Source organism: Grus americana, chromosome 16 (genome assembly GCF_028858705.1).
Source record: "Grus americana isolate bGruAme1 chromosome 16, bGruAme1.mat, whole genome shotgun sequence".
Lineage (NCBI taxonomy): Eukaryota > Metazoa > Chordata > Aves > Gruiformes > Gruidae > Grus > Grus americana.
The window spans coordinates 7407755-7434934 of record NC_072867.1 but is presented as its reverse complement, the minus strand read 5'-3'; the positions used below and the strand labels follow the sequence as shown (position 1 = coordinate 7434934).

General features: G+C 42.0%; 1 protein-coding gene across 4 annotated transcripts in view; it reads left to right on the top strand.

The window, feature by feature from the left end:
• Positions 1 to 13: 13 nt before the first annotated feature.
• Positions 14 to 27180, top strand: part of CLTCL1 (clathrin heavy chain like 1) — a 39517-nt gene continuing 12350 nt past the window's right edge. For 3 of the 4 annotated variants that reach the window (XM_054844284.1, XM_054844282.1, XM_054844285.1), the window contains exons 1-18: positions 2149 to 2407; positions 11136 to 11343; positions 15446 to 15714; positions 15990 to 16151; positions 16945 to 17058; positions 18347 to 18520; positions 18801 to 18998; positions 19386 to 19586; positions 19704 to 19856; positions 20464 to 20586; positions 21342 to 21479; positions 21688 to 21852; positions 22258 to 22438; positions 22811 to 22974; positions 23712 to 23837; positions 24150 to 24292; positions 24896 to 25130; positions 27039 to 27161. In XM_054844284.1, the coding sequence (XP_054700259.1) occupies positions 2366 to 2407; positions 11136 to 11343; positions 15446 to 15714; positions 15990 to 16151; positions 16945 to 17058; positions 18347 to 18520; positions 18801 to 18998; positions 19386 to 19586; positions 19704 to 19856; positions 20464 to 20586; positions 21342 to 21479; positions 21688 to 21852; positions 22258 to 22438; positions 22811 to 22974; positions 23712 to 23837; positions 24150 to 24292; positions 24896 to 25130; positions 27039 to 27161 (2919 nt within the window). In that variant the 5' untranslated portion in view covers positions 2149 to 2365. Of the gene's footprint in view, positions 2408 to 11135; positions 11344 to 15445; positions 15715 to 15989; positions 16152 to 16944; positions 17059 to 18346; positions 18521 to 18800; positions 18999 to 19385; positions 19587 to 19703; positions 19857 to 20463; positions 20587 to 21341; positions 21480 to 21687; positions 21853 to 22257; positions 22439 to 22810; positions 22975 to 23711; positions 23838 to 24149; positions 24293 to 24895; positions 25131 to 27038; positions 27162 to 27180 lie in introns of all 4 variants that reach the window. The other variant, XM_054844283.1, reaches the window with a different exon arrangement.

Sequence of the window (27180 nt, the reverse complement as noted above, 5' to 3'; positions counted from 1 at the left end):
TTTTGGGTTTTTTTGTTTGGTTTTTTTTTTTCTTTTTTTTTAAACTGGGCTAGTTAGCTATAAATTAGAAAGCAAAAGCTAGCAATTGGAGCTCTGGGTATAAATAATTAGCATCCACAAAATGGATGTGAGGAAGGGCAGTTGACAGAGGCAAACACAGAACAAGTTGATTATACCAAAATGGGCTGGTGACAGATCATGTCCTGCCATCCCACTGATGGTCTTGTCTCTGCAGCACTGTTGACTTGCCCTCATTTAGAAATTGATATAGCTAACCCACCGTAAATAAACTGCTACTAACAAACCTATGGAGTAGATGCTAGTCAAACCCCTTTTGAGACCATATAAGGAAGTTGTCTCCACCTCAGCTCCATTCTTGTTTGCTTTAGAGAGAACAGACCTTGGTGCCTAACCCCTATTGACAGTCCTCCAGGGAGAGCTACAGATCCCAGATTTCCTGAGGGATGGGGCTTTACCAGCACAGCACCTCAGTCCCAGCACCTTCTGCCACCTGTTCAATGGGTTGTTCAGTGTTTCCTCAGTCCAGCTGTAGACCTTCAGATCTCCCATACGTGGCAAAGGGGTCCCCATGGCTGCAGCCTGCGATTGTGTGTGCCAGTAGGAACCAAGGTGTCTCAGCAGAGCCATGTCTATGATTCCTTTGGAAACGTAACCCAGTTTTGGTAATTCCCAGCTCCATGTATTAAAAATGAATGAGGTTAAGTAAAAATAATGAGGTTTTAAATTGTAATATATTTGGAATTGTTTTAATCTGCCTTCTGGTTTTGAGTCTTCAGGGGTCCCTTGTTCAGCTTTTCTTTGCAACCCACAGCATGAGAAACTCATTTATAAAAAATTGAATCGGAGATTCTCCTGTAATCTTGTGTTTCCCACAGCTGAGCTCTCTGGGAAAATGTGCGCAACATGATACTAAAACTGCTGAAGCTAGCAACACTGCAGCAATCACTTTCCATCTCAAAGGATCACTGTAATTTAGGAGAAACATAGTAGCAGTAATGTTGCCTTCACCTCTCCCATCTGATGGTAATGGTGTGACTAAGAGCGAGGGTAAAAAAAAAAGGTGTTGATATACCTCTTGCATGTTGGACCCTCCACTTCTTGGATGTTCAATAACCTTCCAATTTATGATGTCAACTCTTCAGGGAAGGAACCCTATTTTCATTTAGAAATTCAACAGGGCAGAACAGCAGGATGGCTTTTCAAATGTACCTGATAACCAGTCATAAAACTACTCACCTACCTTTGTGCACGGCAGTAGGTAGCAAAGCCCATGTGGTGCTACGATCTGTCGGTGGGCCAAGGGCAGTGGGCAGCCATGACAACTGACCAAGCCAGACCCAAGCGCCAGCTGGGCCCCTTGGGTCTCCCAGGAGCTGCTAAGATGTGGTGGCTGCCCCGGCCCTCACGCCCCAAGTAGGGGCCATGACTGCCAAAGGCCATGCATGCCTCTGCTCCCGTGTGGCCAGGACGAGCCGATGTCCACCCCGAGAAGGAGGAGAGCCACTCTTTGCCATAACCAGCCAGGACGGCAGGTGCTGGAGCAGGCCGCGGGCCCCACAGGCACAAGGATCAGGAGCGGGCCTGCTCCCGGCCTTCGGTGCCCACCAAGGGCCACAGCCCGGCAGTGCCTGGGAGTCCCTTGCCTTTCTTCTCACCCACGGCGGGAACCCCCAGAGCCCTGAGGAGCATCATCCCCGGCACCTCCGCCCCTGCTGTGGGGAACGGCGGGAAGGGACCCGCGGGGCTGGGGAGCAGCTTCTCGGGGGTCCGTGTGAGGCGGGACAGGGCCATGAGAGGCCGCGGCGCACCCCCACCGCCACCGTGGGGAGCGGGCAGGGGGCCGGGTCACGTGAGTGCGTGTGGCAGCAGCGGAAGGATACCTGGGCTCTGACAACGCCTGCCGCCCCTCTCGGCTGGCCGCAGCCGGGGCGGAGGGAGCCCCCTCCTTCCCCAGGAGCCCCCTGCCCAGCCCGGCCCCTCACCGGCAGTGGGGGGCGGCGGGGGAAGAGGACGACGGTGGGAGGCGATGGCGGGCGAGAGGCGGGGACGATGGGGCGGGGGAAGAAGCTCCGCGGAGAGGGACTATTTGAGGAGACCCTGGCAGTCTGGTGAGGTGTGCACTGATCCCTCCGCCAGAGTGATCCCTCCGCCGGAGTGAGCGGCCCCGAGCTGAGGCAAAAAAGGGAGGTGAGCCCGCCGGGGCACCATCCCAGCGAGGGCACTGCGCCTGCGCCGCCTCCCCCTCCCCTCCTCCCCGCCGCCGTGTGGGGTGCAGCGGCGCCTGCCCTGCTGCTACCGCCGGCCCCTGCCCCGCGCCCCTGCCCCGGGGAGCTCGCCCCCAGCCATGGCCCAGATACTGCCCATTCGCTTTCAGGAGCATTTTCAGGTGAGCGGAGGGGGGCGGTGGAAGCGCAGGGACGGGGCTCCCCCTCCTCTGCCTCACTCTGTCTCTCAGAGAGGGGGGGCCGCGGCCTAGCCGGGGCTGGGGGCGTGCTGAGGGGAGAGGGGGCCAGGCCGCGGAGGCGCCTCCTGCGGCCGCTGTGGCTGGGGGACACCCCCCCCCCCATTCCATCCCCGTCTGGTGCGGGCCGCCGTCCCGCTGGGTGCCGCGGGAAGGCGCGAGGGGCTGAGCCCGCCCCCGGTGCGGGCTCCCGGGCTGCCGCCTCCGTCCGTCCATCCCCCGGGCCGCTTCTCCGCGGCGTGCGGAGCTGCCGCGATTTGTGCAGAGTCACTCGCCGCCTGAGGGACCTCCCGCTCCGGGGAGGGGGAGGCGCCGGGCCGGGCTGCTCGCCCCGGGGACCGCGGGGGCTCCCCCGCCTCAGCTTAAGTGGGCGCCTGAATCTTGCAGAGGGATCGAGGTTTTTCTCTTTACCTAAAGACCACCAGCCTACGGATCGCGGAGGTTCCTGGGAACCTCTTTCTGTGCAGCTGCGAACTGGAAGGAAATTGGTGAGATGAGGTGCAAGAAACCATTTGGACTTGGAAGCTGCATAGCCTCCGTCCCTTCTTCCAAACATAACAATATTAAAAAAACCCCAAACCTCCCTAAAAATAACACCGTTCAGTTCTTTAATAGCCTGTGAAAACTGTAATGCCAGCGTTGGAAAAGATCCATGACTAATGGATGCAGCACAGACAAACCGGTTTATCTGTTTCCTTGTGAACTGGTGGTGAGGGAGGGTTGTAAATGGAGTGAGAGAACAGCGGTCTCGGAACATGCAGTTTAAGGCAGGAATTAAAGGAATTTGCTAAATGAATGAGAGAACAGGAAGTGGACTTGGCAAGTCATCCTTCTGTCTCTGTGCTGCCCCTTTCTGTCAAATCAGGCATCCATTTGAAAATATGACTGGGTATCATCCATCAGTGTAGACTGTGTGCCACTTCAGGCATTTTAGCTTGGGAAATGGTTATTGCCACTTCCAGCTCCTTTTGGGAAGTGCTTTTCTGCTTGACTGGAAGAACTGTCTTTGTAACTCCAGAAGGAGCCCTAGCCTGAAAAACACTAACAGGGCTAGCAAACTCCAGAAATATCTAATCTCTGTGCCCAAGGGAATAGACACACCTGTCCGCTCAGAGTTGTCATGGGTTAAGAGAGTTTAACATAGTGAAGAATTATATTGTCACTTCTCTCCCTGCCTGCCCCCCCCCCCCCGCACCGCCCCATGTCCACAATAGCAGTGATTGTAGTAACTGCAAATGAATTCCTGAGAGCTACAGTACAGCTGTCTAAAACTTGGGATCAAAGCATTTTTGATATCAGGCTCTCCTTAGAAAGAAGCGTATAGTTCTTACAATTTTAAACTAGCAAACATAACCAATCCTGCTGACTGTATTTGATTTATACAATAATGATGAGAGAACATCACACAATATGTCATAGATGTAATGTGCTGCTTTGCATATTAAACGATTGTTTCTGTGATGGCTAGTGTTGTGTCTTGTAACATGCCAATATTAGCATTGTAGTACTTCTGTTTTGGGTGGGGGGCTAGCAGCCTCTCAAGGGATTTGTACTGAAGTCATATTCTATTTTTTGCTACCACCTGCTTTTGCTCTTAAATAATTTGATCTTGTTGAAAGGGCTAAACCTGGACTTTTCCCCAGCATGGAGGCTGCATAGAGGAGCAGGGGAAATACTGAGACCCATGCCATTAACATGTAGGACCAAACTGTTCTTCAGATTTCATTCTTTCCTGCTTCTCCCCATCAGTTTGAATGCAGTAGCTCCAAAGCAGTACTCTGTGAAAGAGAAATTGAGATTAGTAGTAGCTGGGAGTAGGAATGCAGTCAGCCTCCTCAGTGCTGCTTCTGCAGTTGTCTCTGCATGGTGGGATAAATGGGGAGGGAAATCAGAAGGAATGTGGGAACTGGTAGTGTTTGCTCTAACTGGATATCTGCAGTACAGTTTTATCAGCCTGAACTTAATATGCCTTGTAAACATCTAGTCATGAATAAATGATACGTGCTGCTTATTGTTGACTGGTAGAGAATTCATGAAAAGCTTAGGCATTCGCTCTTCTTCATATTGTTTCACTATCACCCATTTTTAGCTTTATCTGCTTAATCTCTTTTTTCCTTACATTACTTCCAAGAAATTGGCTTGACTACAGTTAAATTGTCATATTTCAAATTAGTGTAACAGATATAGTACACTGCTTTTATGATGTTAAACCAAAAAAAGTTACAGTTCCTTATAATTGTGCTGTTTCAGTGATCCTACATTAAATCTTTCTGTACTTTAAGTCAGTCTGTGTACTGTTTATACCTTATGACTTTAAGTAGTTATAGCACTAACAGCTATTCTAACTAGTCAATTCTGAATTCAACATGCTGCTGATGAAACATTATTTCACTTAAGTTCAGAGTCTTCCCAAGATAGTTGTATGTACTTTAACTAAAAGAACAACTGAAGCATGCAGAAAGTGCTCTCCAGAGAAACTAAACATAAGTTGCAGTGTTAAATACTGAACTCTTCTCTCCCACTCTCTAGCTGGAAGTGGATAAATGATAGTGTGAAGTGAAAGAGCGATCTTGGTCCATGTAAAATTGGAGGAGTACTAGAGATCAGCAGACTGTTTACATTTATTGTGAAGATTGTTTTGCTGTATGTTGATCATCCTTCTGACTGAACTGTAGCTCCAAGCCTCTGCAGGAGGAGTGACTGCCAGTCACAGTGCATGTTAAATTTGAAGTTGTAATAGCTTGTATATTCAAGTCCTATGTGAGCCGAAAGATGGAGAATAACTGCAGTAAAAGATAGATATCCAGGTCTTGATGTAGTAGTCAAGCTGAAAATGAACTCAAGTCTTACTGTTTGTTTAACTCCATTTAATGCAATTGAACAGTTGTTTTCAGATGTGAACTCTGTAGCTATGAGTTTTCACAAATTCATGAAGAAATATAGACTGGTTTGGGTTGGAAAGGACCTTAAAGATCATCTAGTTCCAACCCCCTGCCATGGGCAGGGACACCCTCCACTAGACCAGGTTGTCCAAAGCTTCATCCAACCTGGCCTTGAACACTTCTAGGGATGGGGCATCCACAGCTTCTCTGGGCAACCTGTTCCAGTGCCTCACCACCCTCACAGTAAAGACTTTCTTTCTAATATCTGATCTAAATCTCCCGTCCTCCAGCTTAAGGCCATTATCCCTTGTCCTGTCACTACCTGCCCTTGTAAAAAGTCCCTCTCCAGCTTTCCTGTAGGCCCTTTAGGTACTGGAAGGCTGCTATAAGGTCTCCCTGGAGCCTTCTCTTCTCCAGGCTGAACAACCCCAACTCTCTCAGCCTGTCTCCATAGGAGAGGTGCTCCAGCCCTCTGATCATCTTCATGGCCTCCTCTGGACTCGCTCCAACAGGTCCATGTCCTTATGTTTGGGGTCTCAGAGCTGAATGCAGTACTAGCATCTTGCCTTTTCTTCCCACAGAGGATATCACAGTTATGCCCCATAGCAAGGGAGGGGAATAAGATAAAGACTTGTTTTTATCTGTCTGATGGCTGACCAGCTGCAGCAGCAGTACAAACTATGCCAGCTCTGCTATAGTGAAGTACTAGTACACACTAACCTACTGTGATTTAATCAGGCTCTTAACTCCAGTGCTTCTGTTGGAGCTCTGAATTATAAGTTATTTACCAGATTGAACTCTTCCAAGGGGATTGTAGTTTACAATGGAGATGCTGTAAAAGACTAAATATACTGCTATGTAGACTAGAAGCAATACTACTGGAATTTGGTGTACAAAGTGTTCTTGATCTAAAATTAAACTTTACTTAGTCATTGGTTTGCTCTTAAAAGTTTGTCTTTGTCCCCTTTTGATCTTTCAGTTTTCACTAGCAAAAATTTCCGCTAGCCTGCAGAGAAAGCTATTGCTTACACAAAGTCTTAGGTTCCTAGGTTGGGGGCTTCATCCCTTAGATGGATAGACACATGGATCTGTAGACAGGCTTCTGCTTTCTGTTGAATAACTAATATAGGCTCATTCCAACTAATGTCAAAAAAATTGTGTGCATGACATGCTCTTGATGCGTAAGTTTTATGCATCTTGGTGCAGCACTGAGAAGCTAAGGTATCCTGGCTTTAAATGTAAAGGATATAGATTTACTTCCATCATTTTCTGGACAAAAACACTTTCTATTTGGATAGTCTGAGATGTCTTGTTAAGAATTACTATCCGTTGTGCAATAGGGCATGACTGTGCTGAAGTGTAATGGCTTTCATGAGTTTGTTTTGGCTAGATGTGGACTTAAAAGCACTCAGGATATTTGTGAGCTGTAAATGACTTTTTGAACTTATATTCAAAAGGTAGGGCTAAATATCATGACTTGATTCAGCTATGTAGTGTTGAAGAGACCATATTTGCTCACCGAGTTGAGAAGTGCCCTACATGTGGTAGGGAGACTCAATCAATAGATGTTCTAATTGTCATCACAGACATAGAAGAACAGATTTTTGTGTAGGGAGTAACTGTCACTTAAGATGAAAACCTAATTGCAACTAAAACCTGTGAGCCGGTGGTCTTGCACGTTTCAGCTCTTCCTCGATGTCCTGTGCCTGTCAAGATGGGAACTATATCAGGAGATGAGGCGAGGGTGGGCAATTGAGAGGGTACGTCTAACAACTATATGCAGATCCTTATTGAGCATGATTCTAACTTTATATAGTCACATGAGTAAGAATTCTGAGAAACTGCATTACTGCATTCTTTGTATTAGGCTTAAAATTATATGTGCTTACAGAGCTTTTAGCAGGCAGTTTTTAGTATTTGGATACCCATAGCCTCTGTCCAAGCCTTACTCTTTCCGAACAGGCTTAAAACCCAAGAGTTGATCACCTCCAAAAAGCATTTCCACTAGAGCTGTGTGACATGAAGCTGAAATGGGATATTTACTGAACCCTGGAGGGATCTGAAATTCAGAGTTCTTATGACTCCAGTGTTTAAGTGGTGGCAGGTCCCAAGTATTGGAGTGTCAGCATTGAACGAACAGTAAGTTAGGCTTAAGTATTTCCTATTAGAGAAATGGACTTAGTTTGAAGACTGGTAGTATCAGTGTCTGAGTTATTCTCTGTTGGCTCAGTCTGGATTGTTGCACTCCACAGGAAGGGAAATGCCTTAGCCCAATATGTAGTAGAACTCTTGTGTAAAAACATCTCAACTCCATTTCTTAGCAAATAGTACCATGTTGGTAAAATAGAATGGGGAAAGAATAAATCTCAGATTTATAGTTGTATTTCATTTGAAGTGTAGGATTCATGTGTCTTCATTCAGGTTGAGAATCAAACAACACATCTCAGGTTAATCTTTACTGTGTCAGTTCTCAGTATCTGTAAGATGCTTAAAAGTAAGTTTGATATCTAATCCAGTTTGCGGTAATACTAGATATCTATGAAGCAAAAATCTGCTGTTTCATTCAGCTTGATAGTGAAGATGTTCTACACTGTACATGTAGATAATGGGCATTAGGGCATGAAAGGGTAGGAGAAGCATTAGGCTGTTATTGTAGAAGAGAATGTTATCCTTTCCTTTACAGCCAGGCTTACAGTAACCTACGTAGGGGTGCTTGGTAGGGTTTAACTGGATTACAGAAAAGTGTGGGGTAAAATCATGGAAGGAGGCTTATCCCCATAGTAAATGTCTCTGGAATGACTTTGTAATATTGAATCCTTTTTAGAAGAAGGCAACCTTAGTTTGAATACTGCTTGCCTTAAATGAAAATTTAGTAACAATGATGTTTACTCCTTTATGAGAAGAAACTGCAAAATCTCTAATATATACAAACTTCACTAATAACCTGTAGCACCCTCACCTGAGGCCTTTTAAGATACATAGCTAAATGCTTGCTATCTCCTGTAATAAAGCTTTCTTAATTCCATGCTTTAGGAAGGGGTGAAGGTGCTTTAGAACAACATAGTCCAGATTGTCTTGGCAGGTTTGTTCCATTCAGGATAGAAGCGATGCTGGCTGATGTCCCTTTATTTGGTGGTAAAGAGATTCTGCTCATGTTCTTATGTATAGTCATAAGGAATATGCTTCTTACGCTGCTTCCATGTTATAGGAGCACGTATGATCTGATGAGGATACTTATTGCTCTCCTGATGGCAGGAACAGCCTTCAGTGTTTTCAGTCTGCTAAAATGTGAAGCATTGTCATCATTCACTGATGCTTTCAGTATTCACATGACCATCCTTTAGGAAGTACTGACATTTTGCCTTTAAAAGATGTGACTGACTTCCCTAATAATAAGCACAGCAGTGATACTCATGCATAATTTAGCATTACATTTTCTGAAAGCTTTGCTAGATTTTATAACAGTTAAAATGGGAAATGTTAATGCCAGAACTTGATGCAAAAATCTTGGTGAAGATACCCAAAGTGTTATTCTTCAACATCAACCAGATTTTGGAGTGAATAACCTTGGGCTTAAAGCTGAACTTCAAGTAGGCTAATGCCTCAAGATTCTCACAATGCAGAATGAGTGGCCAGGGGCTGTCTCTTGAAGAGTAGGTCAAGCTGAAGCACAGTAATCAAGAAGAGACCTTGAAGAGGCTGTGTTTCTACTTCAGTACTCTGGAAATACATCTCAGTCTGGATTAATTAAATCAAGTTAGGTACTTGGGTATGCTGTAGTTAAATCTCTTGACCATTCTTGTGATACTTAATCAGTCTCTTGCAATGGGCTATATTGGTAGATGGGCTTGAATCATGCTCAACATTACAGTGCTCAAGTGTCTAGTATGTGAACATGTAATCTGTCACAATAAGTGGACATTGTCCAGTCTAGAGCATATGACCAAGAACAGGGGAACTCAGCCCATCATTTATTCCTCTGTTCAAGGTCACAGAAGTTGATGGAGCTACAACTTGCATGTTTATTGAGTACTAAAACTTTCTGCATTACATGTGAAAAGTACGTGAGTATCTTGATATGGAAACTTCTTTCCATACTGGCACAGAAGTCTGTAATAGCCACATGCTCAGTGGATTTGTTTTCAAAAGTCTAGTTGCAAGCAGCTTCTGATGTTCTTATGCCTAAAGTTTGATTTTCTTTTGGAGTGAATGGCACCTACTAAAGTTTACTAGTGTCTATGAAGCTTTTGCCTATAAAGTGAGGTGTTAGCTGAATGGGTCTCAATTTTGCTGAGACGCACTTGTGGGAGAGAGTAAATGTCTTTTTACACGTGTGTATTTGGCTTGTATTGCATTAATGAAACTTGGGTGTGTTGAGATTGGCAGTTACTGAGCTGAATAGCTCTTCATTAGTAAGCTGAACAGAAAACAAAACAATTCCTGAGGCATTCTTGGGCACAGTCCTGACATACCACACTTCTAGGTAACTGTTACATACCCAATTTATGATTTAGTGAGTAGCTTTACAGAAGCTGTAACAAGCCATGATCAGCCAGATCAAAACACACTAAAACAGTGTTTGTGACACTATCGTGGGACTTGTTGCCCAAGGGGTCTAGTCCATTGTATGAAGGTCCTGGTGGTATGTACCAAAGGAATCTAATGATTCAGTGATGCTGGTGGTGGTTTCTATCCTGTCTCCTTGAAGGCAATCATTTTTCACTTGCAGTGCACTGAAAAGCAGTATAGGCTAATCCCTTAAGAAGCTTCAGTGAAGCTGATACAGTTTCTCTGCTTGAAAAGCATTGCTCTGGGGCATAAAGCAGGTGCTCAGGCTTGTCACAGTTACTGTTATATAAAATGCAACTTGCATACATACCACGCTGGGGTGTGCTGCACAGGTAAATCTGATTTACTGCAGACCAATTGAAACAGTGATACTCATCCACTGCCACCTCTTCCTGTTAACCTGAAATGGGAAGTGAATGGAAACAAAGTTAACATAAAAGGATGAAAATGAGAAATAGAAATGACTTTAAGTTGCATTAAGAGTAACTGCTTTGTACCCACTGTCATATGATTGAGTGTAAGTTATGTTTTGAGAGTCAGACATAAAGCTGGAAGGGCCTGCATTGAAATACCTGTCTTTGAGCCAAATGGCATGACATCTTGGGCAAGGAGGGATGGAATGATTGGTTACTTTAACACATCTTTCTTAGCTTTCACTGGTCAGAATTAGATTCTAAGAAGGAAGATGAACATGTCTACTTGTAAAAAAAAAAAAAAAAAAAAAAAAAAAGTCATTTGAGACCACCTATGTAGACTTCATTCCATAATGTTGCTAAGAGTGGGCTGCATAAGGGTAATTGGTTCTTTCTGTAAGACCTACTGATGCTGTATGTTGCAGTTCTGCCACTTAATAAGTTTTTAACATCAAATTTACCAGCCTTGCTAAATCTGGAATAGTGATGCTACTGATAGTATACAGCCTAACACATTACTAGAACCAGCAATAAATACTTAAAACCTCCTTTTAGTTCGCATCAATGACACAACTTTGGAATGTCTTTAGGACTTGAATACTGAGAATAGTGTAGTTCTTTACCTATGGAAGAAAGAATCAGAAGATAAATTGTAACTCTGTAATATACACTCTTGTCAGAGAAATATGCCAGTCTTGCATTTCCTTCTGGAAGAGACATTAGACATAGAGGCTTGAGTTTGATCTTCAACATGAGAAGGATAATAAAGCACTCTCTTTGTCTTTCTAGCTCCAAAATTTGGGCATTAACCCAGCAAACATTGGATTCAGTACCCTAACAATGGAATCTGACAAGTTCATCTGTATCAGGGAGAAAGTGGGAGAGCAGGCACAAGTGGTGATAATTGACATGAGCGATCCAACAACACCCATCAGACGTCCAATTTCTGCCGAAAGTGCCATCATGAATCCAGCTTCTAAAGTAATTGCGCTAAAAGGTGAGTAACGCTTTATTAATGCAGTATGAAACCCACTGGTTAGCTGTATTATTGCTTATATATGCTCTTAAGATTTATGTAACCTTTCTAAGAACAATGTCTATGAGAATAAGAATTCTTGCCTGAACTTGCATGCTATATTTTTGGCAGTAAATTCTTCAATAATCTTTGGATGATTTGCCTTCAAGTAGGTGTGAGATGCTTGGGCTTGGCACTGCAGCCTCCTATCCTCATTGAGGACCCGGTCAACATATGGTATACTTCCCTTTAAAAAGGTGTTGTAAACATAATGGACACTTGTAATGATGAATAGGGGTGTAAAGCATTCTTACCGTCTGCTCTGTCCTGGCCCTTTCTTGTAGCTCTGAAGAGCTTACTAGGTACCAACAAAATGTCATAAGGATGGCTAGTAACTGTGGAAGTCTGAATGTACAATCATGTTAAGTTTGGCAGTCATGAGATCTTGCAGATAGAAGACCTCTGTTTACCAGTACCTGTGGTGTTGATAGTGCCTTTAAGTAGGACTCCGAGCTCAAAGAAATAATTTTTAATACGTATCTGGCTCTCTTCTTAAATGACCACCTTCTGGTATTTAATCTCAATAACTGTTACTGACTATGTACTTTCCTTCCTGCATCTTATCTAAACAGATGGTGAGTGAATTTTGTCATAACATTTCATGTTCAGTAGTACAGAATGGTCTAATCTCATAAAAAGTACTGAACTTTAAGGTAGCCATTTGACGGTTCACTTCATAGCCAGGTGTGGGATTTTAATCCTCAACTGGTATTATAGTGAAAATGTTCTCCGTTGGCTTGTTGTTAACCATTTGGCTCCTTTGACTATTGACTGTACCGAGTGAAGAAGAGTGTGCTCTTAATGTTTGTGTGTGTGTGCATATATATAATGGAAGTACAGTTGATAGACAAAACCAAGTTGTAATATTTTTATGAGAGACCTCTGCTAGCATGTCCTGTGTGCTATTCATTTCTGCCTAAGTGTTTTTTATTGTGAAAAATCATGGTGAATTACTCAGGGGTCCAAGAAATAACTGTGCTCAGAACTGGCACAAACCCTGTAACTTCTTGTCTTTGATCTCAGGCTTATATTGACATTAGGGGAAAACTAATGTGTTAATGTTTGACTTCAGCTGAATCACAGATTCAGCTAAGACACTTATACAGCTTGCAAAGGGCTGCCTTACCTGGGATGTGGGTAAAGGTAACAATGAAAAAAATAATTTCAGATATGTTAAGAGTTCACTGTCCTTAATCTTGGACCCCTTTAAACTATATTGGCAAGGAAAGTGCCTTCTCCGTACTAGCAGAGCTTCATCTAGCTGTTGAAAGAAAACTATATAATTTGGTTTTAAAACTGACTAACTAAATGGGTTATCAGCTTCAAAGGACATAGCTTTGTTCTTCTTAGTGTTAAGACTTGCTCAAAAGAAGTATTTTCTGTCCATGCACAGTGAATAAACTTGTCCTCTGAACAGTTAATGTTGAGTGAATGATGCCACATTGACATGCAAAGTTGTGTTGTCAGGTATTGCAAACTTAATGATCTCTTCTATCAATAATCTAATGACTAAAGGATTGGGTAGAAAAGAGGATGAATAAAGCTACCTAACCAATATGTTGTTACCCACAATAACCACCAGAACTACAGTGAACTGCACTGAAGATGTGATTTAAGTCAGTCTGTCACTCAAAACTTTCCCTGCTGATTGACTGAAGGCTTCAATAATCAAAACTGTTGCATATCGTGACTCTGTGTGCCATGATTGGGAGTTGCTCATAATCTGAAGATTATTGAGCAATAAATATATAAACCCACCCTCAGAAAAAGAAATGAAATGGTTCTTGATTTAAACTGAAATACAGTATGCACAATTTCATTTCTGGATTGCATGTGGCATTCTCCTAGTGTACCAAGAGTTATGCTTTGTCCTTGTGTTCATGATTCTCTTGCTTTGCTCTGTACTGAGAGTACTCCCCAGTCGGTGTAAGTGGAGAATGCGGCACTCGGGGATGCTTCCATTCTTTGTGGAATGGAGAAACTTCATGCTCCAGTGAACTGAAATGTAAATTCTTGTGCCAGTGTTCAAAAAATGAATCTGATTACTTGACTACACCTGCAGATAATAGTCTGACTGATCAGCCTGGTAGCTTGACCAGAAAAACTTACGTAAGTCTGGCTTTTTGTCTCAGATCTTGGCCTAAGAAAGCATTCCAGTAGACACTCAAACTCACGCTAGCCCTCACTATGACCTTATAGCACATTCTGCTCTTTCTTAAGCCAAATAACATAGCTTATTTTTGTAGTTTAATTACAGTTTAGAGTTCTGAAGTTTGAATTTATGTTGCCACAATTAAGAAATTGTATTAGTATGGCTCCTGTGGCCCCCATATCCAGAGCTAGCTGCCTGATGAAGCTTCTAAAGCAATTTCCAACTGTAATACAGCAGTCAAATTCAGTCTAGAAAATAGACAAACATAATCTTTTATCTTGTTTTAGTAGCTTATTGGTTTCTTCTGTGTTCTCAACTAGGAAGGACATCCTGCTTCCTTTTCAGGAAGACTGACTTTGAGAGCAGTTTCTGTATGCACATACTGGTATTCCTGTTTAGATGGTGACCAGAGCCCTTCCAGAACTATTTGTCTGCGTTCTGCATGCAAGGCTGCACACTGTGGAAGTTCCAAAATCAATCCCTTGATAGTACCAGTCCACTGCTAGACAAATTGTTGTCCAATACAGTAAATATGCTGTTTCCAACTATCGGTTTACAGCTGGTCTTAGGCCTGGGCTTATTGCATTTGTATAACACTATAACTGCATGTGCAGAGCAAGGTGGTCAGAAAGAGGCTCTTTTGGTCCCAGGAAAGCTGACAAGCTGTCCTAGGAATTAGTTGATCAGCTTAACAGTTCTTTATGCAGTAAATCCAGGGAGCATAAATGCTGCATGTGGCAGTTCTGAAGTCTTGTGTTGTCTTTTGGCTCTGCATTAAACTAATATGATCAATTTACTGTATAAATTATGCTAAAACATTATAGAGCAGTCTCAGATGCATATTAACTTAGGGTTAGTATCTCTTGAAAACAATTCCTCACTGGCCTTCAGCTATCAAAACTTTCCAGTAGATGGAACATCTACCAGTTTGACAGTCAGAAGTGTTACTAGCAGGGAAAACACTTCTGAAATGTGGACAGAAATAATGGAATTACGAGCCAATACTCTAGCAGTCTGAGTGGGTGTCTTGTGAACAGAAAACAATACTCCTAGAGCTGAGTTCTCATCTGTAGTGAAGTGAAACATCACTTTGACTTTCTGAAAGAAAACTCTTTCTGAATAGAGTTCCTTATTCTTTATAGATTAGTTCAGTTAACATTAGTTTTAAGTCTACCCTTACTGCTTCTGGTAGTTGAAAGGAATGCTAAAGTCAAGCTTAAACCTGCAATATAGTTGCCTAAATCATGAGGCAGTAACCTTAACTGGAACTGAAGCTCCAAACCATTCTGTAATCTCTTTGAACTTTTGACTGGCCTCTTCAATAGGCACTTGTTGTATTACTGTTGTACAGAGCCTATCCACAGAAAAACAGAATGGAAGCTATGGTCTTTGGCTATTTTGAACTGTTGCAAGTCTCATGCTGTTGAACTCAGTCCAGGTCATCTATAGCAGCTACTAAATTGACACAAACCAGAGCCATTCTTTCTGTTAATGATACTGAATGACATCTGCTAGACACCTACAACTTAGTATACCAGTGCTGTTACCTAAAATGGAGTTTACACAAGCTCTGTAGTCTGTTAACTACAGCTTATAGTTAATTAAAATGTTTATGCTTGTCAGTTGTTGGAATGTCCATGTAAGTGTCCATAAGTAGAAGACTTTTTTTGATTCAGGGATGATAGAGGTGTTGGAGAGGGGATCCTGTTTGATATGAGTCAAATACTAAAGGAGACTCAGATGTAACAGGACGCTAACCCTTTCTGTAACATCACTGGAATAGTGGGTTAAACAGGGTGCTTGTAAATAGGCAGACTGCAGGATGGCCATTGTGGTAATCTATCTGATGTTTCTTGCGTTTTGTCATACTAGCTGGGAAAACACTTCAGATTTTTAACATTGAGATGAAAAGTAAAATGAAAGCCCACACGATGGCAGAGGAAGTGATCTTCTGGAAATGGATATCTGTGAATACGGTTGCCTTGGTGACAGAGACAGCAGTCTACCACTGGAGCATGGAGGGAGAATCGCAACCCCAAAAGATGTTTGACAGGCATGCTAGTCTTGCAGGCTGCCAAATCATCAATTACAGAACAGATGAACACCAGAAATGGCTGCTGCTGATAGGAATTTCAGCACAGGTAAGTTACCTGGAGATAGCATGCTACAAAAACAATCGGCAGAGTTATGGCCCCACTTCACCTAATAGCTGCTATAGTTTCTTAACTTTGGTTTCTATAGATCAAAAATACAAAAATATCTTTTGTGTAGGAATAACCTGACCTTTAATGTCATTAAAGTGTTGGAGGAGAGGATGAGAGGTATTTGCTGCTTTTTAGTTTACTATCCCAAAGGTCTTGCTATAAACATTTGAAATCTTATCTCTAAAAGCTGACCTTTCTTCTCTTTTTTCTAGCAAAATCGTGTGGTTGGTGCAATGCAGCTGTACTCAGTTGATAGAAAAGTCTCCCAACCTATAGAGGGCCATGCAGCAGCTTTTGCAGAATTCAAAATAGAGGGAAATGCCAAACCTTCTACTCTCTTCTGTTTTGCTGTGAGGAGTCCTGCAGGGGGCAAGGTAAAATCTGCAACTGTTTTCCTGTTCTACTATAGCAGATACTAATAGAACTTCAGTGATCACACTGTTTAGAATACAGTCTCTGAAGAACAGCTTGGGAACCATGTGGACAGCATATTTGGTCAGCATCAAAATGCTTTCTTTCAATAAGATAGAAACTACAAAAAGTCTGAATTGCTTGGGTGCAACTGAGATGTAAGAACAAATGTAGATGCAATGAGACCCATGCTCAGGGTGTTAAAGCATCAGTTTAGGCCCATGTGGTGTTTTGTGTGTATGAAGGTAATTTATTAAGCAGCATCTTGAATCTAGTATAGAAAAAGACTAGATAAACCTTAGTGCTGTATGTATGTTGTTTGCATCAAACGGATAATGGAATTCAGTAGCAGTTGAATATGCTACAACTGCTGAGCAGTCTGTAAAGAGCTGAGGTTACACTAAAATTTCTTGAGCTTTCTAGTCTTATCCTGCACAAATTGTTGATGAATCAACATCTGACTCAAACCATCTTGAACAAGTTGTCTTAAATAGAAATACAGTCTGCTTTCATAGAAAGCATGGGGGTTTTTTTGTTGTTTTAGCTTTTCCTGGTTTTTACTTTATCAAGTTCTGGAAAACTTGTCCCTCTGATAAATATCTGGAGCACAGCTCCCCAGACTGTATTGGTTCAGGATTGGGCAGATATTCATCAGTGAAGTATGGCAGATGACTCCAGTAGCATATCTGAAGAGAGGAACTTCTTTCATGTGGCTGTACTTGCAGGCAATCTTGTGACATACTCTTTTCCTCCTAGCTACACATAATTGAAGTAGGTCAGCCAGCTACTGGAAATCAGCCATTTGTTAAGAAAGCTGTTGATGTGTTTTTCCCACCTGAGGCGCAGACAGACTTTCCTGTGGCAATGCAGGTAAATGTTTGACCCCCCACCCCCTCAAAAAAAAAAAAAAAAACAAAATCAACTTTATAGCCTCGCAAGAAGCTGCTATCTCTGTCGTAAAGAATGCTTTCTACTAGTGCTTTGCTGTCATTCCTCCTAGTTCTGGGAGAGGTGTTAACAGAGTTGTGGAAGGTAGCCTGGACACTAAAACAGTAACTCAAACACAAATATATAGGCTGCTTCAGTATATATCCACATGTGTCAAATTAAGATTGTAGTTTTAAAAGGAAAACAAACAAAACCCCTACCAACAAAACCCACAAGAGCAACAAAAAACAGACCCCCAAAAAACTCAATAGAGTCTTTTGGCAGAATGTCTGTAACATTGCTTTGGCTATCGAACTTCCTAGTAATGTTCAGAGTTCTAGATAAGAATGTTACAGTGCTTGATGTAACTTCACACGAAAGTGGCATTTCATCTATAGCAGATGTCACTACAAGAGACAAATGGAGCAGGGAGTCCTATATCAGCATACCTCCTGTAGTAGCAACAGGAAAAGGCAATTGGGGACATTAATGGGAGGTTCTTTAGGAAGAAGATAGCTGGTTGCCTTGACAGACCAAACTTCACTTAACATGTCTGCAGGACTAGAAATTGTGTAATAAAAGGAAACTGTCTCAGAGCATGCAACTGCTGACCAATCTAATAGACCAACTTTGTAAATGAACCAAGAGATGCCTTAAACTAAGGTACACAAAGCAAACTGTCTACATGGCAGGATTCATTCAGCTTGGGGTTTAACAAAACATCTAAAGACTTGTTCCAAAGTGAAAGTACTTCTTTGTCTGAAGACCGTTTTGGCTTGAAAGCCTCCCCAGTTTAAATGACTTGACAGGTAAACTGGAGTACTCAGTCTCTGAGCTTGGTTTAGGTTCTGTTGGTGCTTTGGGTTGCAAGAGTGGGGTTATCTCATTAATATTTCTGAACAGAAACTTGTACTGACCTGTCTAGACTAGAATGCTAATTATACCCAAACTTTCTCCCTCAGTCTGGTTTATTGGGATGGGGAGTATGTCCTTTACTGCAGATGAGTTTTAATTTCCCTTCAGCCTCTCTGTTCAGCAGAGCTATGGCTCCAAATGGCCAGCAAAGCTGCTCATTGCTTTGAGTCTGTAAGGAAGAAACGTGAAGCTATATTTGTTCTTAGCATCAGTGCAAAGTCATGTCACTGCAGTACTGTCTTGTGACTAGATTAAAGGCAGCTGTCTTAACTGTTATAGCTTTAATCTTGACTAATAAAAACTCATCTTTTGGCAGATTGGAATTAAGCATGGTGTTATCTACCTGATCACAAAGTATGGATATATTCACATGTATGACTTGGAGTCTGGAGTGTGCATCTACATGAACCGTATTAGTGCTGATACTATCTTTGTCACAGCTCCTCATGAACCTACCTCAGGCATTATTGGTGTGAACAAAAAAGGACAGGTAACAAATCCAGCATTCTGTTTTTGAGCTTCTTAAAGCTCAGGTGGAATGTAACAAACCGAATGAGTGACCTGATGCAACAAACATCATAGAAGGGAGCAAGTAACTATTTGATTAGTCAGTTTTTAACCTCTCCTAGTACAGAACTGCTTGGGAAGGAACATAGTTTTTTTTAATAATCTACTACTTCACTGATGGGCTGCATAGCCATTTGGTTGCTATATTTCATAGCAGTTGTGGAAAAGACAGTACTGCTCAATATTTTTTTTGTCCTTTCCAGGTGCTTTCTGTCTGTGTTGAGGAAGATAACATAGTGAACTATGCTACAAATGTTCTCCAGAATCCTGACTTGGGACTGCGTATGGCTATACGTAGTAATCTAGCTGGGGCAGAGGAATTATTTGCCAGGAAGTTCAACACACTGTTTGCTCAAGGAAGCTATGCAGATGCTGCTAAAGTAGCTGCATCTGCACCAAAGGTAAATAACTCCGAAAGTAAAGTCATGGGGATTTGCCTTAGTGGACTTGCTTAGCTCACTTGCATTTCAGTACTTGACATTCAGAAACCAAAATGCTGCAATACTGGCCTTCGTTCTCTGCAGTTCAGTTCTTCCAAGTAATATATTGCTCCTGTATCCTATAAAGGAGGTATGCTATAAAGGAGTATCTGCTATACTCTTCCAACCATAGACTGGACTTGCTGTGGCCACCGACTTCTTGCTAGAATGTCATTGGTTTGATGAAGATCTTCACCCTGAAGGCTTAAGAGTAGATGCTTCAGTGGATAGCTTAACACCTGTTTTTGACTAATACTACTCAGTCTTTGCTAATTAAACATCGCTTCTCTCTATCTTGTGCCTCTTCAGGGAATTCTACGTACCAGTGATACAATCAGGAAGTTCCAGAGTGTACCAGCTCAGCCTGGGCAGGCCTCTCCCCTGCTCCAGTACTTTGGAATATTGCTTGACCAGGGACAGCTGAACAAGTTTGAGTCTCTGGAGCTCTGTCGCCCTGTCCTACAGCAGGGCCGCAAGCAGCTTCTGGAGAAGTGGCTGAAGGAAGACAAGGTAGGCTCGATCATAACATTAGCTTAATTCTGTTGCCTTGTAGTATCAAAAGTATTGTTCACACTCAATTGTTACATCTCTGAATTCTGCTTGACAAAATGTCACTTCTGACTTTAGCTGGAGTGCTCAGAGGAGCTGGGAGACTTGGTGAAGACAGCTGACCCAACCCTTGCACTCAGTGTTTATCTTCGTGCTAATGTGCCAAACAAAGTGATTCAGTGCTTTGCTGAAACTGGTCAATTCCAGAAAATAGTGCTGTATGCTAAAAAGGTAAAGTTGTTGATCTCAAACTGCTAGACTCTATCTTATGTTTAATGTGTACATTCTCAAGCTATCTTCCGTGAGATAAGTTTGATTCCTGTCCCTTAAAACTGATAAGTAGGTTAGATTGAGAAACTGTTTTCTTAATTGTCATAGTGGAAATCATAGTGTATGACTTAAGGTCTGAGCAGTCTGCAAAAAAATTAAATTCAGAACACCCAGAATTTTATGAACTATCAAATTAACGGACTGGCTCAAGCTTATTTTAGAGAATAAAGACAAGATTCTTCCAAAATTCATAAGACCTTTTTTGACAGCTTACAAAACAGTTTGTCTGATGTCCACTTGTAAGTTTAGGACCTTACTTGACAAATAAAGCCTTAAGACTTGAAAGACCTGTTACGAGTAGTTTTCTTACCTAGCAAGACAAATGCCCTGGCACAAGTTCAGTTACTAAGCAGGTGAATACTGAATTTCTGTGTCAACACACAAGCAATGCTTTTGTCAGAGAATTCCTGGGGGATGGGAATGGCAACCTCACAGCAGTTCATAGTGCCTATACTAAAGAATTTGAAGCAGCTTCCAAGACATGCATGACTCTTTTGGAAATCTCTAGGTTGGCTATACTCCAGACTGGATCTTCTTGCTGAGAAGTGTGATGAGAGTCAGTCCAGAGCAAGGCCTGCAGTTCTCTCAGATGCTGGTACAGGATGAGGAGCCACTGGCTAACATTAACCAGGTGATGCCTACCACAAGAGTACTGGTCTCTTTCTAGACAGAGGTAATAGCATAGTACCATCCTGGGGACTGGTAAGGCCAGTTCAAGTCTCTGGTTGGCTTGGTTAGAAAAGTGACTAAACTATTCTAGTCAAGTTTGATTACCATTAAGTCATTAGAGGCAAGTGTGCTCTCAAGTTCTTGTGGAAGCTTTCTGGCTAATTCTGTAATATTGATAGTGAATCTGCCACAGTCTTAGTCTAAGCAACAGGGTGTTACTGTCCTACTGTTGGCTTTAATGGGCATACATTAACTCTTCCCATGCAGAGAACTTATGGGAAGAACAGTAAATAAACCTAAGTTGAGTGCTGGCTTCCAGTGGCCACTCCTGGTTAAATGGATAGAGAAATAAGGCAACAATTTGCGTTATTAAATAATTAAAGTTACTTAGGGAAAGTCTTAGCTTTTTGTGTAGCAACTATCCCAACAAGAGAGAAGGGATGGGATTTGCATGCTGTGTTAAAACTAGAGTGGGTGGCAAAATCTGGCATAATAGCTCAAAGTAATGTACTTACATTCTAGAGAAAAAGAAAACAAAGTGTGAAACTTGTCTCTGTATTACCATGGTAGTAATCCTATGAAAACAAAGGGGAATAGAGCACGCTAGGTGCTGTGGTGAGCTTCCTTTCTAGCCTTCTAGCCAGGCAGTTAGTATATACAGATAAATGTGCATATGTGTATATAGACCCCCTTCTCTAACTTGACTGATCTCAACAGATTGTGGATGTGTTCATGGAGAACAGTCTTATTCAGCAGTGCACGTCCTTTCTGTTGGATGCCCTGAAAAATAACCGCCCCGCAGAAGGCCACCTTCAGACTCGTCTCCTGGAAATGAATTTAATTCATGCCCCGCAGGTAAGACTTGTTAACCTAGTTCCTCCAAAAAGTGAAGAAGAGACAGTACTAGGCTTGCACAAGAATATGATGTCTGATACTGATATATCTATAAGTAGTTTAGCAACATCAAAGGCTACTAATGAGTCACTGCTGTGATGTTTAAACAACTTTTAGCCTGAGCTGCTGTGATTCTCTGACAGTCTGAATATGAAATGTCATCTTCTAGGTTGCAGATGCCATTCTTGGAAACCAAATGTTTACACATTATGATCGTGCTCATATTGCCCAGTTGTGTGAAAAGGCAGGCTTGCTCCAGCGAGCTTTGGAACACTACACAGATCTCTATGATATTAAACGTGCTGTTGTTCATACTCACCTTTTGAATCCTGAGGTAAGTACAGAGTAAGAAAGTGAAAGCTTAAGTAAAGTGAATGCTCTTAGCACTTCTGTAGCTGCTAAAATCCCTGTAGCCACTATAAGATGGTTTGTAGGTACCAAAGTAGTACATGTAGCTGTAATTAAAGAACGCTTGTCTAGTGTTAATAACTAAACCATAATCAATACTTTTGATGGCTTAAATTTGACCTCAGTTTCCTAGGTGGGCATTTTCAAATCTTACTTCCAGACTGCATTTTTGTGGTTGTAAAGATCAGTGTGTTTCTTTTTAAGTCTTTGGTCTTAGCATGTGGAAGACTTCTCTCCAGTAGCTGGGGTAGAAACTCTGGCTAGTTGTTACACTTCAGAAGTCAGTCAAATCCTGTATAAGTTACTGAGTAAAACTTCTTTCTCTTTGCAGTGGCTTGTGAACTTCTTTGGCTCTCTCTCAGTTGAAGACTCTGTGGAGTGTTTGCGTGCCATGCTGTCAGCCAACATTAGGCAAAACCTACAGCTCTGTGTGCAGGTTGCTTCTAAATACCATGAGCAGCTTGGTACTCAGTCTCTTGTGGAGCTTTTTGAATCTTTCAAGAGCTATGAAGGTACAGTATTAGAGGGAAGCAGCTTACTTAGAGTGGAAGCACTACTTGATTGAAGCTAATAGTAAGGATTGTAGCTTTTATGGGAGAGGTACTTGTTACATGGCTGGACCTTAGGATGCATTTATCAAAGTGAGCTCATCACAGTGAGTTCTAGGGGTAGCTTTGTTCTAGGTAGCTTCTTACCTCTCTTGAGCAAAGATCAGAAAGAAAGATGAAACCTGAAAGGGGGGGGGAAATCCTGATTTTTCCTGCAGTTGAACAAAAACTGTTCTCTCAGCAGGGTTCAACTAAGTCACAAGCTGAAGCCCGTAACAGTCTGCATTTGCTTCATTTACCCTTCTAACTGTGTTAAAAACATGTGACTCTTTCTAGGACTGTTCTATTTCTTGGGTTCCATTGTAAACTTCAGCCAGGATCCAGATGTTCACTTCAAGTACATCCAGGCAGCTTGCAAGACTGGTCAGATAAAAGAAGTGGAAAGAATCTGCCGTGAAAGTAACTGTTATAATCCAGAACGGGTGAAGAATTTCCTGAAGGTAAATGTTCTGTCCAATGGATTGAGCAGTCTACTGTATGTTTTGCTTAGCAGCAGAACTACAGCCTTCTAATGGAGGGAAATACAAACTCAACGTTTAGCTGGCATGGCTGTGAGTAGTCTATTGCGTAGTTGGAATAGGAGTCTGATCCTATTCCAGGCTTATTAATAGGTGCTTCTAGGCTACCTCTGGGAAAACAAGCCTAAATTCACCATTCCTTTAAAGCTAGCCTGTATGATATTAACTTGTATGAAACTCATGAGTATGCTGTCACCTAACAATAGGTGCATCCAGGTTGGCAGGAGGAAAGATTATGCTGAAGTATTCAGCAGGAGCTTTATCAAGGATATGGGCTAGACAAAGCTTATTAAAACTGGAGTCAACCTGTACTACAACACTTCACATTTTAATGCCACTCCATTTTGCATTGTTAAGTTCTTGGCCCAGCAACTGTCTTCCGAATAGATTGGCTTCAAAATGACTACTAATTCAGCTGAGATGTAGGCCTAATGTGGCACTTCATGAAGAGCCTAAACTTAAAACTCAACTGATAGACTGGCTGCATGGTATTCGTAGTGGTAACTTGCTTTTGAAGTCAACTGTCTGCTTGACAGTCTTAAATTTGAATGTATTGTGACTTCTAGCGCTAAGGTAACTTGGTCAGACTTTCCTGCTTTGAAAACACTTCAACAAATGGTGATTGCTTACTTTTTTTTTTTCCCCCCCACAAAATACAGGAGGCAAAGCTCACAGACCAGCTTCCTCTGATCATTGTCTGTGATCGATTTGACTTTGTTCACGACCTGGTGCTCTACTTATATCGTAATAACCTGCAGAAGTATATAGAGATCTATGTACAGAAGGTAAGAAGAATCCAGTTTTTAAGTTCTTGCTCTTTTGTTCCTTAGTAGGAACTTAATCTTTCAGTAAGCTAAGCCAGAATCTTCTATGTCTCTTATGCTCACACTTCTAGTGCAGAGGCTCTTCAATAAGCCTTGTGTCTATTACAAACCTGTAAGTGTAGCTTTTCCTGTAATGTATATACAAATATGTTAATAACTTAAAATTCACTGCTCTAAAGCATAGTTTAAATTGTTAACTAGAACTTCCCCATGTGGAAGACTGGGGATGGGCTATTAGTAATACTAATAACTAATGACGGTGGCTTATTCTAGGTGAATCCTAGCCGTATACCAGCAGTGGTTGGAGGGCTTCTTGATGTGGATTGTTCTGAAGATGTCATTAAGAACTTGATCATGGTGGTTAGAGGCCAGTTCTCAACAGATGAGCTGGTGGCAGAAGTGGAAAAAAGAAATCGGTAATGAAAATGTATCTGTAGACACCAGTGTGGGGCTTTCCTGACCCTGGTATACACCCACATTGAATTAGATGCAGTTTTGTTGAATGATACAATACTAATATTGGTTTATGTTTCTTTATAGAAAAACATGTTCGATTTCTTAGTTTCTTGATTATTTGGACCATGTAGGAATGCCTGACAGCACTGCATGATGATTAACATGGCTTTTGAACATTTCCTGTACAGCCAACCCTGGGATGTGCTTTTGGAGTAAACCTGGATAAAACTGTCTTGACAGTCGCCTTGTAGGCACAGCAGCTTGTGTAATTAGCTTGTAGTTACCTGTAAAATGAACAAATGGCTTTAAGTGTGAAGAGCCAGCTAACAGAACAGGAGCTGAAAGGAAAGATTGCAAAACTAGTGGCATCTGCAGCCTTCCCTGATGTTAAACTGCAGTTCTGGCCTCACTCATTTAAGACTCATTAAAAATAACTGGCTGGTCTCTAGCTGCTTTTAAGTCTGACCAGCAGACTTCTTTGAAGGGAAAGCCAGGTATTAATGGGTAGCTGTCAAGCATACCTCAGTGTGACTTATAAACCTAAAATGTTTGCTTCTTCAAAGGCTTAAGTTGCTGTTGCCATGGCTTGAATCAAGGATTCATGAAGGCTGTGAAGAACCTGCGACTCATAATGCCTTGGCCAAAATCTACATTGACAGTAATAATAATCCAGAGCGGTTCCTTCGTGAGAATCCTTACTATGACAGCCGTGTAGTTGGCAAATATTGTGAAAAGAGGGACCCTCATCTGGCCTGCGTTGCTTATGAAAGGGGGCAATGTGATCTGGAACTCATAAAGGTTAGCAAAACTGCATTTATAAACATGTTAAAGAACTACTTGCAGCCTGAAGTGGAAGCCTAGCTGGCTCTTTGTCTAACACTTGCAGAATTCTGTCTTGCAGTCTCACTCAGGAGTTGAGGTAGGCAGGATTCTTCTATATGGAGACAGTAATTTTTATGCTGATGAGAACTCTTATGCTGTATATCTGAACTAAAATTGTGTAACTCTGGAGCTTTAAGATACCATTCATGTCTTGGATCCACTGATTTTGCTCAAAATTAAATTGTTTATTGGGCCTAGCTAATGAATATGCCTACTGTTAAACTTTTTGTTAATTTGATATTTTTTTGACCTCTGAGTAATTGATCAGCAGAAGGGACAGGCTGTCATCTAGCCTGACTCTATAGTAGGAGGAAAAACTTCACTGAAACTAGAACAGGGCTTGTAATTTTCCCTTACTGTGGTTGACCCTTAGAGTTGCTCCAATACTTAACTAGAAGTGAGGAAAATAAATGTTGACAGTCAAACTGCAAGGACTTCTTCCGATAGCATTCCTCTCCTATCTTAAGCTTGTTGATTCCTAGAACCTCCCTCAGAAGTTCAAGGGCAAGTGAAATTCCCAGGGTTCTCCAAACACATTCTAGTCTCAAACTGAACACTAGAGCTTAATGCCAGATAGTAGGGCTTGTGGCTGCTGAGGAAGAAAACATTCTCCTCCTACCTGCACTTCTGCACTAGTATATGCAAAGAATGTCAGCTGTGTAGGTGTAAGAACTAGCTTGTTTTGCCCTGTTTGAAAAGTAAATGCTGTTCCCTGGCAAGGCTTACCCTGTGAGTGTTAGAATGGTGATATAATCTAGGCTTGCTGTTGAAAGTGGATGACTTTCTAGCCTAAACCAGATATTTTTGAAGTACTACCTCCTCTGTAGCTGTTATAAAAAAACCCAAAAAACCACCCAAAAAAACCCAGCTGGCTATATTTGGCTTTTTATTTCAGGATATGAAGGAGGGTCTGAGTTGTTTTGCTAGGAAGCTTTGCTAGGATAAGCTTTAACATTCTGGTTAACCATAAAAACCTGTCAGTACCAGTTTACCAGTTTCTTCTTTGAACTGATGTTCTGAGCAGGTGTTTCTGGTTATGGAGAAAAGATCTTCCTCCTGTAAGAATTATTCTTGAGACTTTGTTGCCTTCTAGAAGAGGACTCAACTCCTGCAACTAATAGATGTACAATATTAAGCAAAATTGTGCTACTACTAATTTGCCTGCAACAAAGTACTTGAGATTCCAAGAGCTGATTTGGATACTAACAAAACATGACCTGTTGGTAGAAGATGGAATAGGCCTTCAGGTTTCAACTCTTCTAGTTGGAAATTGAAGCTCATGGTACTAATAGGATCATAACTCATAACTCCTCCTTGCTGCACTTCTATAGGAGATTTCGCATTTATCCTGTACCCTTAACATTTTAACAGGGGAATCCAAGCCACTTGCTACTCTGAACACTTCTAGTGTAAAGCTAATGACACCAAATACGTAACCTATTTCTAGCTTTAAACACCAGCACCATTCCTTAGTTCACTACTTAACAGTGCCCAGGCAAGGGGCTCCCTTTATAGATTTAAAACTTAAGTTCTTCAGGCTTCTGCAGATCTTCACTTCAAACAGAAGCACATAGTTACTGTGAAGACACTGTCACAGTATTTGTGTGTCGGGCAAAACCAAGAGAAGCTATAGAAATTCTGCTGGAGACCTTCTCCATGAGCCTTCCAGATCAGAGGTTGGGTAAGAATTTGTCTGTGGCATTTAGCATTGGTCAGCAATTAGTTTTAGTCAGTCTTCTAGACTGTCTGATTCATAGCTAGCTAAACCTGTCTTGTGGCACTAACCCTTAACACTAATGTCAATGTTTGTAACCTCTCCTTCAGGTCTGCAATGAGAACTCACTGTTTAAGAGTGAGGCTCGTTATCTGGTGCGCAGGAAGGACCCTGAGCTCTGGGCAAATGTTCTGGAAGAAAACAACCCATTCAGGCGGCAGCTTATTGACCAGGTACAGCACAAAGGCTAAA